The sequence below is a fragment of the Galeopterus variegatus genome, unplaced genomic scaffold (genome assembly GCF_000696425.1).
Source record: "Galeopterus variegatus unplaced genomic scaffold, G_variegatus-3.0.2 Scaffold1964, whole genome shotgun sequence".
Taxonomy (NCBI): Eukaryota; Metazoa; Chordata; class Mammalia; order Dermoptera; family Cynocephalidae; genus Galeopterus; species Galeopterus variegatus.
This window is the reverse complement of record NW_007728075.1, coordinates 236,327-248,793: the sequence shown is the minus strand read 5'-3', so window position 1 is coordinate 248,793 and position 12,467 is coordinate 236,327. Positions and strand designations below refer to the sequence as shown.

General features: G+C 40.4%; 1 protein-coding gene across 2 annotated transcripts in view; it reads right to left on the bottom strand.

Moving 5' to 3' along the window:
• Positions 1 to 12,467, bottom strand: part of PLEKHB2 (pleckstrin homology domain containing, family B (evectins) member 2) — a 35,066-nt gene that overhangs the window by 11,586 nt on the left and 11,013 nt on the right. For both annotated transcript variants that reach the window (XM_008579836.1, XM_008579835.1), the window contains 4 exons: positions 11,409 to 11,453; positions 8,129 to 8,281; positions 5,650 to 5,752; positions 592 to 631 (listed from right to left, as the gene is read on the bottom strand). In XM_008579836.1, coding sequence (XP_008578058.1) covers positions 592 to 631; positions 5,650 to 5,752; positions 8,129 to 8,281; positions 11,409 to 11,445 — 333 coding nt within the window. In that variant the 5' untranslated portion in view covers positions 11,446 to 11,453. The remainder of the gene's footprint in view (positions 1 to 591; positions 632 to 5,649; positions 5,753 to 8,128; positions 8,282 to 11,408; positions 11,454 to 12,467) is intronic.

Sequence of the window (12,467 nt, the reverse complement as noted above, 5' to 3'; positions counted from 1 at the left end):
TGGATATTAAGTCTTTTTATTTTCTTTTCCCACATACACAAGTTCTTCTGTAAGTGTGATCTACTTTTTTTTCTTTTCTTTGTACAGAAATAAAAGAAAAAATAAACTTCCATCTGAAGTATATGAAGTATGGGCTTCAAAAGTAACACCTTGATGCCCTGACAGACACGAAGGAGGTGTTACTAGGCTCTACAAATAGGATTTACTGTCAGTGACCTCCCAAAGTCAGAAACAGCACCAGTGCCAGAAATGTTTGTTTGACAAGGCTGAGATCCTATGCATAAAAAAGACCCTGTGGTTCTTTTTGAGCTTTCACTGGAAGCCACAGCAGAATTCAAAGTATTGTAAAGCTTTCCAGAAAACACTAGAACAAGCATGCCTGTGTGAGGAGGGCTCCTCCTGGCAAAACATTTTGCAAAACCCAGCTGGCTCACTGTCAAGCGAAAGGTACCCTGCCCAGCTTTGCCCATTCATGGAAGGATGACCAAGAAATCCACACTTTCCTCATTTCCCTTTCCCAACCTCCTATTCTCCAATTTGTTACACAAGACCATGTAAGAACATTACAGGTGATTGCCATTAGCAACTTACTGTGTTTGTCCTGGAATCCTGGAGTGTAAATTTCCAGGCTCTGGAAGAAGAAAAAGAAAATCAGTGATTCTCAAACCTGGTTTAGCACCAAAATTCGCAAAAAGGCTTGTTTAAAGAACAGGTCTTTGGGCCTTGCCTCAAGACCCCCTGGCTGAACTCAATCGAGACATCAGTAGGAATACGTATTTTTTAAAAATACAACTATAGTAGATATACAATGTTTAAAACATAACCTATATTATAGTTTTTGCTTTACTTCTAATAAATGTGAAATGTACTGCACTTGCTTTGTCAGTTCATGTTATAAACACAGATCTACTTTTTTTTTTGTCTTTTTCGTGACCGGCAAGGGGATGGCAACCCTCGATGTTGCGCCCGCACCACGCTCAACCAGTGAGCGGGAACCGGTCTCCACATGGGATCTGAACCCTCGGCAGGAGCGCTACCACGCTCCCAAACGGCGCACTCTCCAGTGCGCCAGCGGGCCGGCCCAGATCTACTTTTTTTTTTGTCTTTTTCGTGACCGGCAAGGGGATGGCAACCCTCGATGTTGCGCCCGCACCACGCTCAACCAGTGAGCGGGAACCGGTCTCCACATGGGATCTGAACCCTCGGCAGGAGCGCTACCACGCTCCCAAACGGCGCACTCTCCAGTGCGCCAGCGGGCCGGCCCAGATCTACTTTTTTTAATGGCTATATAATGTTCCATGATAAGAGTAGATTTACATTGTCAGCATTTTTTTGCCATTAAAAAGAATGCTGCTATTATTATCCTTAGTACCCTTGCACTCTTACGTAAACGTTTCTATAGGACAAACTCCAAAGAGCAAAACTGCTACTAGGTCAAAGGGTATAAATGTCATTCATTTCAGTGGTACTGCCAAACGGCCCTGCAAAAAAAATTGTAACAATCTCTACACCTTCCAACTTCCTACTATACACAAAAACTAGTTATCTGCATATTAAATCTCACAAGTTTTCTAAACTGACAGGCAAAAAGTAGTCTCTCATGCATTCGCTCCCTCATCTTCTCACTTTTCTTACTGACTCCATCCCTCTAACTCTCACCTTTATCAATTTATTTTGTTTTACTCTCATTTTACTATCTCTCTGAGTTGAAAGATTAGCTCATTTATTTTCAAATGTTCTGGTTTTCTAACAAATGCAGTTAAGTTGCAAAAGTCCCCAACAGATTTTACATGCAGTTCACCACTGTCATTCATTTTGCTAAAGGGTATCACATTGGATGTATCTTATATGGCCTTTTTATTGTTTCATGTGGGACAGTCCAGTATGTCCTTTGGTCTGCAAATTCAGTTCTATTATTTCAGAGAATTTCCCTTGCATTTAATTTCTAGATACCTCTTTTTGGGTTCTGTACTTTCCAGACATCAATTATCTTTCTGAACTCTTTTACTCTTTTTAACATAGCTCTGATCTTTTCTCTAAATCCTTTCATCTTTTCCCCCTGCTTTCACTGTGAATATCTCCAGTTTTCCTTTCATGCCAGTGACTCATTTTTCAGTTAGGCGTCAAATCTAGGGAAGGCCATTTACAATAGATAACATGAATAGTAAACCCGTGACAGTAACAGGCCTTCTAGGCTATAGAGACACAAAAGGGCACCAAAGAGACATGAACTCCTGCCCTCACGCAGCTTAAGTTCTAATGAAAGGAGATGAGGAACAAGACAAATGAACAGTTGGTACATGGTGCGTGTGCACATTTAGTGAATGCGGAAAGGGGGTCACAGTTGTAAGTGAGGTGGCCAGGAAAGCGTTCTTGGAAACTCCGTTTCTAGTCTTTGGGTTTTATTTTCCTCCAGACTAGGAGGTTTTTCTGAAGCTTGCATTTTCCTTACTTTACCTTTACAGTATATTTGCATAGTTGCCAAGCCATCTCTTTACACCCTGTTCCTGTTTAACATGGGAAATGATATCTAAAACTTCTATTTGCTCTGATATGGAATGAGTTATTTCTCCTTGACACCCTTCCTGCCTAATCTGGTATCAATTGGTAACTCCACCCCACTCCATTGTTAGAGTGAGCAGGACTAAAGCCATGTTAGGACCTAAAACCACATGGACTGTAGAAAAATTTTAAAAACACACAGTTTTTTTCTTGGCATGCATTTCTCTGAGTTCCATCTTTTTTCTTGGTTATTTGATATTTTGAACCTTGTTTATGGGGCAAGATAACATTATTTATATAAATGTAAAGTTATTTTCTAGCCATCCTGAAGCTGCATACTTGCATATTTCTAACTCATCTTGTTACTGCTTCTAGGATTTAAGGTGGGGTTAAGATCAGTGATACATCTCAGCAGAATCATCTATTTCTTTCTTTGGCTATTTATACTTTGTGCTTGAAGTTGAATTTCTTTATTTGGCTGTTGCTGTTGAAATGTTTTTCCCTTCATTTCAGTAGGTAGTTTGGGAAGATAACCTGATTCGTTTCAACATCTTTACTTAGAGGTCTCTATTATGGGTTAAGTTGTGTCCCCCAAAAAGATACGTTAAAATCCCAATCTCTAGTACCTATAAATGTGATCTTATTTGGATACAGATCTTTGCAGAGGGAATCAAATTAAGATAAGGTCATACTGAATTACGGTGGATCCTTAATCCAATACGATTGGTGTCCTTTATAAGGAAAAGAATATTTGGACACAGACACAATGGAAGAATGCCATGTGACAACAGAGACAGAGACTGGAGTGATGTAGCTACAAGCCAAGGCACACAAAGGGTCACCAGCAGCCACCAGATGTTAGGAAGAGGCAAGGGAGGATTCTACCTAGAGTCTCAGAAGGAACACGGCCTAGCTGACATGTGATTTCAGACTTTTAGCCTCCAGCACTGTGAGGGATACATCTCTGCTGTTTTAGTCACCCAGTTTGTGGTACTTTGTTAAGGCAGCCCTAGGACCCTAACAGTCCCCTACTCTTTCCTTTTTTACCTTTTTTACCTTTCAGTGTCATTTTATTCCACATGCGTTTCCTGTTAACAGAATATATAGCTGGACTTCATGTTTTCTGCCCAATCTCTTAAAGGGAATTTAACCAACTCATATTTATTGAGATCACAAATATCATTGGTTAATTGCTGTCTAATCTTTTCCTTTGTGCTTTATCTTTTCTGTTGCTGCTGCTTCTTTTCATGAGGAATATTTTCTGTTCTGTTTTACTTTTCCAGTTTAAAAAGCACTATCCTCCATTTCTGTACTTCCTAATTTGTGCCCTTAAAATTAGACATTTATATAAAGCTCTATTTTCCCATCTTGGTTAAGAACTGACCCGCCCACTCTTCCAGGCCAAACAAGGCCAGTCCTTCAGCATACGTTAACCTCTCTCCCTCCTCTGCAAGAAAACCTTAGAGTATTTGGTTAAAATACTCTGAGATTCCAGTTTCAGGTATTTTTTCCACTGTTTCTTAAAGGAACATTTCACTCACATGACAAAGCCCAGAGCAAAGTAGTTAAGGACAAGGGGCTCTGGAGACAAAGGTTCAAATTCTGAATCCAGTCCACAAGCTCTAAAGGCTCAGTAAGTGTGGTAGGCAGAACAATGCCCCCCAAAGATGTCCACGACCCAATCCCTGGAACTTATGAATATGTTGTTTTACATGGAAAAAGAGATTCTGCAACTGAAATTAAGGTTAAGGACCTTGAAGTGAGGAGATTATCTTGGAATATTCAGGTGGGCCCAAACTAATCCCAAGTCGTTTTAAACGCATATTAACGTTTCCTGGCTGCACAGAACCAGAGAGATGGCAGCATGAGAAGATTCAGCCCACTGTTGCTGGCTTTGAGGATGGAGGAAGGGGCCATGAGTCAAGGAATGCAATAGGCCTCTAGAAGCTAGATAAGGCAAGGAAACAGATTCTCTCATAGAGCCTCCAGAAGGAACATGGCCTTGCAATTACTCTATGACCAGTGAAACTTGGGTTGAACTTCTGACTTCCAGAAATGTAACAGTAAATTTGTAATTTTGAAGCCTCTAAGCTTGCAGTAGTTTATTAAAGGATCATTAAAAAACTGATACAGAAGTTACTTAACCTTTCTATGTATCAATTTCTTATAACAATAGGAACAACAGTACCTACCTTGTAAGACACAGTGAGCTGTAAAGCAGTTAGCTCAGTGCCTAGAGCAAAGAGCTCAATATATGTTAGCTTAAATTATTAAATAATAGCAATAGAGTTCCAGTTTATAAAAGTAGCAAGCTAGCTTGACATGTGGTCATTTCTCCATCATTCTTTAGGAAAGATACATCTCTTCCAGAATTTGGCATTTAAAATTCACTGATATAAATCAAGAGTGTAAAAAACAAGCTACATCTGGGATTTAAAATAAACCCTAGAGTTTGGTATAGAATAAATATTTATACTGAGGGTGAGCATGGATGTGAATGCAAGAACAGACACTGACAAAATGGTCTGCAGGATTTTGTGAAAATGTCACGAATGTATGACTATTTCAGTAATCTCTGTTAGTGAATTCTCTCATCATCCAGAGTTATACCACTGAATCGGTTCAAAGTAGACAGAAAAACCCATTCTTCTCCCCAGATTTCATTCAGTCGGTGTTCTCAAGACTGATCCAACATCAATCCATCAGGCTGCGGACTAATAAAGCTGGGTTATCCTCTTGCAGTTCCCCAACCCTTCTTCAGAGATGGCAGGCAGGAGGGAAAAAGGGGAAAGCTGCATAATACCATATGTCGGTGCTTTTAAAAGACATTTACATAAAAAGAACAAAATTTAAGAAACCATTCAACTATGCCCACTACCCAGTGTGAATGTAATAATGAAAAAGAGCACAAAGTGACTGCTGCTACTTTCTGCCATTTTCAGCATAATGAGATCCTGCCCGGGGCCGTCCTGGAGACAGGCAGAAACTAGAATCAGGAAAAGCCCATTACATTTCTCACACATCCGCTGAGTTTCTCATTCTGCTGCCTGAAGGAAAACACCACTCCCCTTCTTTCTCCTTCCTGATAATTGGAAATTAAAACAGAAAATACTTTTTAAATTAAATGCATAAGAAACCAAAACTTACAAACAATCATCTGTACTTTCTGCACAAAGACTGATAATTTTCCCATCTCGGCACACAATCTGCAGCATACAGTCTTTTGACTTCCCGTCTGGAGGTTGAATATCTATGAAAAAAAGCAGAATAAAGGAATATTTTTATAGTTTCTTTTTAAGGATTTCTTCTTACACATTCTAAGACCTAACAGCTCAGATAAGCAAAGGACTAGGTGATAAATCAAGTGCTACATCTAAGAAAGAACTCTTGGCCTGATCAAGAAGGCAGAAAAGAAACAACTAGGCTGACTGGCATGACCAGCTGCCAAGATGACTTCCACAAAATCTATTCCCTTAAAATAAATATAAAGACAATGAACAGAGTGGGAGAAAATATTTTCAAAACATACATCTGACAAAGGATTAATATCCAGAATATACAAGGAACTCAAACAACTTTATAGCAAAAAAACAAGTAACCCAACTAAAAATGGGCAAAGGAGATGAATAGGCATTTCTCAAAGGAAGATATATAAATGGCCAACAGACACATGAAAAAATTCTCAACATCACTCAGCATTTGGGAAATGCAAATCAAAACCACTCTGAGATACCATCTCACTCCAGTTAGGATGGCTAATATCCAAAAGACTGAGAATGACAAATGCTGGTGAGAATGCTTAGAAAAAGGAACCCTCCTACACTGTTGGTGGGACTGCAAAATGGTGCAATCTTTATGGAAAATGGTATAGAGGTTCCTCAAACAACTATAGACAGATCTACCATATGACCCAGCTATTCCACTGCTGAGTATATACCTAAAGGGATGGAAATGATCACGTTGAAGGGATACCTGTACTTCCATGTTTATTGCAGCTCTATTTACAACAGACAAAAGTTGGAACCAACCTAAATGCCCATCATCAGGTGAGGAAAATGTGGTATATCTACACAATGGAATAGCACTCTGCTGTAAAAAAGAATGAAATACTATCATTTACAACAACATGGACTTAGAGAAAATTATACTAAGTGAAATAAGCCAGGCACAGAAAGGGAAATACCACTTGTTCTCAATTATTTGTGGGAGCTAATAAAAATAAATAAGTAAATATACAAACAAATAAATGGGGAGAGAGAGCAGAAAAAAAAAAGACACAACAATCACAATAATTACTTGAACTTGTTAAGATAAATGAACAGATATGATGTTGATGGGGGGAGGGGAAGAGGGAGGGGGAAAAGCAGGAATTAGGAAAGGGACACAAAAATCAACTACATCATATATTGATAAATTAAAAATAAAAAAATTTTAAATAACAAAAATAAAAATAAATAAAACCAGGGTAATGTAACAGAAGGATGAGCAGGTTTAACGATAGGGAGAGAAGTCAAGGAAGACTCCTTGAGAAAGTAACATTCAAATATGAGTGACAAGGAGCCAGCCATATGAGGATATGGGGGAAGAATATTACAGGCAGAGGGAATGGCAAGTGCAAAAGTCACCAAGATTACTCAACGCTATCTAAGAAATAACCTTGTAAAAGCTCTGCCACTTACACATTTTCTAAATTATATGATCAGCTGAAAAGAATATGTTAAAGTAACAACTAATTTATAAAGCTATAATTTCCTTGTCAACCAGAAGGGGAAACCTGTTTAGTGCACTAAAAGGCCACTGTTGGCTCCAGTCACACATCCACACGCTGCCCGCTGCACCTTTGTTCCTGTACATCCCACCCTCTTCTTGGCCAACATGCACAAATTCCATCCCACGTATCTCCCTTTATGTTCCCATACCTGCTACTGGTGTCAACCAAATACACGACATCCAGCCTTCCTAGCAGTATCAGGCACCCTCCTCACTGGGAGGGGCATCCACAGCACTTGACACTGAGGGTTGCGATCTGTTGCCGGACACGAAAAAAGACAAAAAAAAAAAAAAAAGTAACAACTAAGAATATTGCAGCTTTGAAAATGATGCTAATTTTTGGTAGGAGTTCTTCCCCAGAATGGAGATGTGTGTACAAACCTTATGCTTAGGATTAAAATTTCAAGTGTTTTCAAGATTTTGATTAAAATTAGTTTAGCTAAAAATAAATAAATAAAATAAAATAAAGTAAACATAACTCCAGGAAATCAAAACATCACAGATTTTAAGAAACTGACTGGGAGTTGCCATCAAACAGATGCCAGTTTCTGAGTTACAAAATCAATACGGTCTAGGGAAGCCCAGTCCTTCTTGAGGGTCCCAGCACTCTTGTCCCTTCTCCACAAGAGAAGAAGGGACATGGGCTGGTGAGTCTAACTCAGATGAGAAAACTGATTTGCCCCAACCATATGGTTCACGATACAAGCACCTCCCAGATTGGGCCCTGGAAGCCCTCCCAGATGTGGCCCTTTTTCAGTCTGTTAGTGAAAGCAGAACAGGTAAGGAAGAGGATCCAGCTCTCACAAAAAACGTGGAAGCGCAAATGACAACAGTTAGCCAGCGCAAGCCAGCTCACCCCGACATTCGTGCCCAGTGCGGATGTTGATGCAGTCCACTGGCATGTGGACCTTATCCTCCACACTCTGCCGAGTTTGGTCATCATAATAGATCAGGTGACCATCTGACCACAGGTCAAACCAATTCTTCTTCCAGCGCTTCAAAATAGTACCTGAAAAAAAATGGGAAAGGTTGGCTTTGAGCCAAAAGAGCAAGTACTTTGTCCTGTAATTCTTGGCAGAACCAAAGGAAGCTTTCCCCTGGCCCCCTAAGCACACCTGTGTAGAACTGCCCAAAGCAGTCCATCAAAATGGAAGTAAAATTGGTAAAGGGCCACAAAAAATGTTTACATTGTATAATAATAAATGTTTTTTTAAAAATTTAAATTAAAAAAACAAAATTTTTAAAAAAAAAGGAAGTGAAAGCAGGCCACAATGGCCTGGGCCGCTGTGCTGTAACAGGGCTGCATGCAGTGTACACTGTAGACACTGAGAAGGCTGCCAACCAACTTAAAAGCCCCAAAAGGCCCCGTTTTTAAGAAAAAAAGTTTAGGCTTAAAAAAACCTTGCTTTTGAGCTAATGAAACATGTCTAACACTTAACTCTCCATATAAAACTAAATTCAACTTTAAACTTTTTAAACTTTTAAACTTTCTAAATCTTCCCAGGTATCTAAATTTGCTACATTGATCAGAAAATGTTAGACTATAAAGTCTCTATATGCAAATAAAAAGAACACCTTCCTCTTTTAGTAAAATGTTTTTTTTCTTTGTCCTTAAGAGCTTCTACATATACTTTTTTCTAACATCGCCCCTCACAGGAGGCCCCACAGCATTGAGGGAGGAGGGGCAGGGGTCTGAAGACACAGACTCAGATACTACACAGCAGGACACTGAACACTGAACCCAGGTCCAGGGCCCAACTCCCACACCATGCATATCCTATCACTTCACGTGTTTCTGTCGGTTTGAGAGAATTCATCCTTTCATTTGTAATCTCGGACCAAGCATTTCACTTTATAAAGCTATAATTTCCTTGTCAACCAGAAGGGGAAACCTGTTTAGTGCACTAAAAGGCCACTGTTGGCTCCAGTCACACATCCACACGCTGCCCGCTGCACCTTTGTTCCTGTACATCCCACCCTCTTCTTGGCCAACATGCACAAATTCCATCCCACGTATCTCCCTTTATGTTCCCATACCTGCTACTGGTGTCAACCAAATACACGACATCCAGCCTTCCTAGCAGTATCAGGCACCCTCCTCACTGGGAGGGGCATCCACAGCACTTGCCCAAACTGCCCAATAAGTGACACCTAGTACCCATGTCACTGGCAGTGGTGCCTGAGCTATCCAGAAACTACCAAATAGAGCCACCAAACACAGAGGTGGAACCACTGTGTCAGGGAGTTCTGTCCAAGTGTCTCCCCTGCCATCAAAGCCCTGGCTACAGATTCCCAACTAAGGCTGTCCTCTAGAGGGTCCCAACAGTCTATGTGGCAATGGCAGGAAAAGGAGTCCTGGGGACTGCTTTGCCTACATGTAACCATATGTGTATCTCTGCCACTCTGCAACCCAGTAAATGTAATACATCTCACCTCATTCTATTTCACTGGGATTGATTGATACTTCTGCTTTTAGCAAAGAAGAAAAATCAACCCCCACACCTGGGGATGGGGTGATGGAATGAGTCTTCTGAATACACACTTCTGAAACAGCCACAGATCAGGATGTTGGAAAAGTCTGTGCAGTTTATTTAAAGGACATCTGTTTTATGTACATCACCATGCCAAGCAATGATGGGGAGCACAAAATTGTCAAAAGTGTCACTGTGCACTATGTCTACAGAACACTTACACTGAGTAGTGGTGGAGAAAGGAAAGCTTACCCTCGAACAAGGTATAGCCTAAAGAGAAATCCAGAGGACATCTGAAGGACCAGCAAAGGAGGGCATGGCATCAGGGTCTGAACAAGGATCCCCATGTCCCCTGACCATGGGGAGATTAGGACCACAAAACCCAAGACAAGGAAATTTACACAAAGATTGGGGCTAGACTCCAACATACTGAGACTTTCTTTGTAAAGCCAACACTACAACAGCTCTGTCTACTCTAAGACTATAGAACTGTCACAGACCTGAGAGAACACATGGTCAGCTCCAGGTACGGGAATGTAAAACTAGTCACAGACTGGCTGAAGGCCCATTTCTGGGTAAAAATAGTGTCAGTGTTGAAATCAGACAGTCCTGGGTTTGAATGTAGGTTTGCCACCCATAGTTTACACTTAGACAAATTACCTAATCTCAGCAAATCTCAATTTCTTCAATTGTGCATAATACCACCTTTCTTATAGAACTGTTGTGAGGATTAAATAAGAATATATACATAAAATCCTTACAACAAGAACACAAACAAGCTTCAAAAACAATAGTTTTTATAAACCATCTAAGGTATATAGTCAATTCTTCACTCCTAGACTCAACTTTAGCTAAGTTCTGAAGGTATCCCTCAAATATAAATTCTTATCTCTGAACAATAAACGGCATGTGCTAACAGCTCAGTTTTTTGCTAGTCATAAATGATATAGTAGTAACCTTTCCCTTAACTCTGCTCTTTCTAGAAGAACAGCAGAATAATCTGCTTGCTCTTTCTTTAACAAACAGGGCTGGTTCTTCCTGCTTTAAAGCACACTGAAACCCACTTGAAGTGGCAGCCTCAGAGATAAGTAGACAGTATGTGAAAGGTGGGCCCACAAACCCAAGACTAGGAGAGTAGACCTCAATCCCATAAAGAAACAATTGAGTCTCTTCAAGGGAGTCCTTTTGCAGATACAAATTTTTGGTTTTAGATAAACTCATTCCCTCAAGTCAAGTCTTCATCCATATTAATTACAAAGACTCCAGTATTTCAGAACCAGAGTCATTCATTGCTCAATTCCCAGATAAGACACGTATTTCTCACACCCAAAGAGACCAATACCTCCATGTCGATACATCAGCTGGGCTTGGTTAGATTCAGGCAGTCTCAGGTCAACCATTAATAATAAAGCATGCTAGCAAGGAAAAGAGAAATCAGCACGGATTGCCATCGTTTCCTGGTTCCTGTCAACTCAGCAAAAAAGGAGGAGCTCCGTGTAAGCAGAAAAACAGTTCACAGAGCTCTAAAAATTTCCAAGAGGAAATTCAGGGCAACAGCATTAAAAAGGCTTTACTACTTGTGTTTAAACGCGACCTGTTTCAGCAAACAGAAATAAAGACGCTTCCTAGGGCAACACTAAACACAGACCCGGGTCCTGTACTCACTCTGTCGCAGCAACCATCCGCTCTTCACAAATGCCATCTCTTCACCTACAAGAGAAGAACAGGCAGGTTCAGAATTACACCCAGAAAAAGAACGGCCCATCCAACCCAAGTCTCAATCTTCATCCACTTCAGCGTCAGCTGAAGAAGGGCCCAAAGCCATTTTACCTCACTGGCCACCTGGCATTCACCAATTACTTCCTCAGTATGGGGTCCATACAGCCCCCCAGCCCCAACCCCTCCTCCCACTCCCAACTTCAGCTTCACCACCTTGCCCAGTTCACTGAGTATAACTCTACTCATCAGACATAAAGCAGACCAGGGACACTAAGCTGTTAGCTTTGCCGAGGACATGCCCAGTGCCCTGAGATTCTGGGGTCCAGCTGCCTCAGCCTTATGCCTAGTGTGACCAGTAGGGTTTACGTGGCTCAGTCAGATGTGCTACACTGGTTTGCAAAGTGGCCAAGTTAGGGAAGAAAACCAAAAGTCATCAAGAAAAAAGCTGATAAATTTAATTTCACAAAGATAAAAATCTTCTGTGTGTGTATATATATCAAAAAAATAAAAATAAAAAAGACCAGTGACAGATTAGAAAAAACATTTACAACCATGTGGCAGCCATGAGCTTATTTCCTTCATTTACAAATCTCACATATTCTCATAAAAAAAAGGCAATCAATCAGTTGGCAGTTCACAGAAAAAGAAACACAAATGGCCAATACACTCCATAAGAAGATGCTCAATTTCTCTCTCAATTCAACAAACAAAATTCGAAACGTGGAGTTAACAATCTTACCTATCAGATGGACACAAATGAAAAACTCCAAAACATTTCAGCAAGGAGAAAGCATGATGGCAGGGAAGAAAACTGTTGCAACCTTTCTGAAGGGAAATTTGGAAAAATCTATCAAAATTTTACAAGTTCATATACTCTGCCCCAGCAATCTCACCATTGCTAGAAATTTGCCTCATTGACATACATGCAGAGGTTCACCAACATGTATGTATAGAGTTCACTGAAACATCACATATACCGCAAAAAACTAGGCACGGCCAACATGC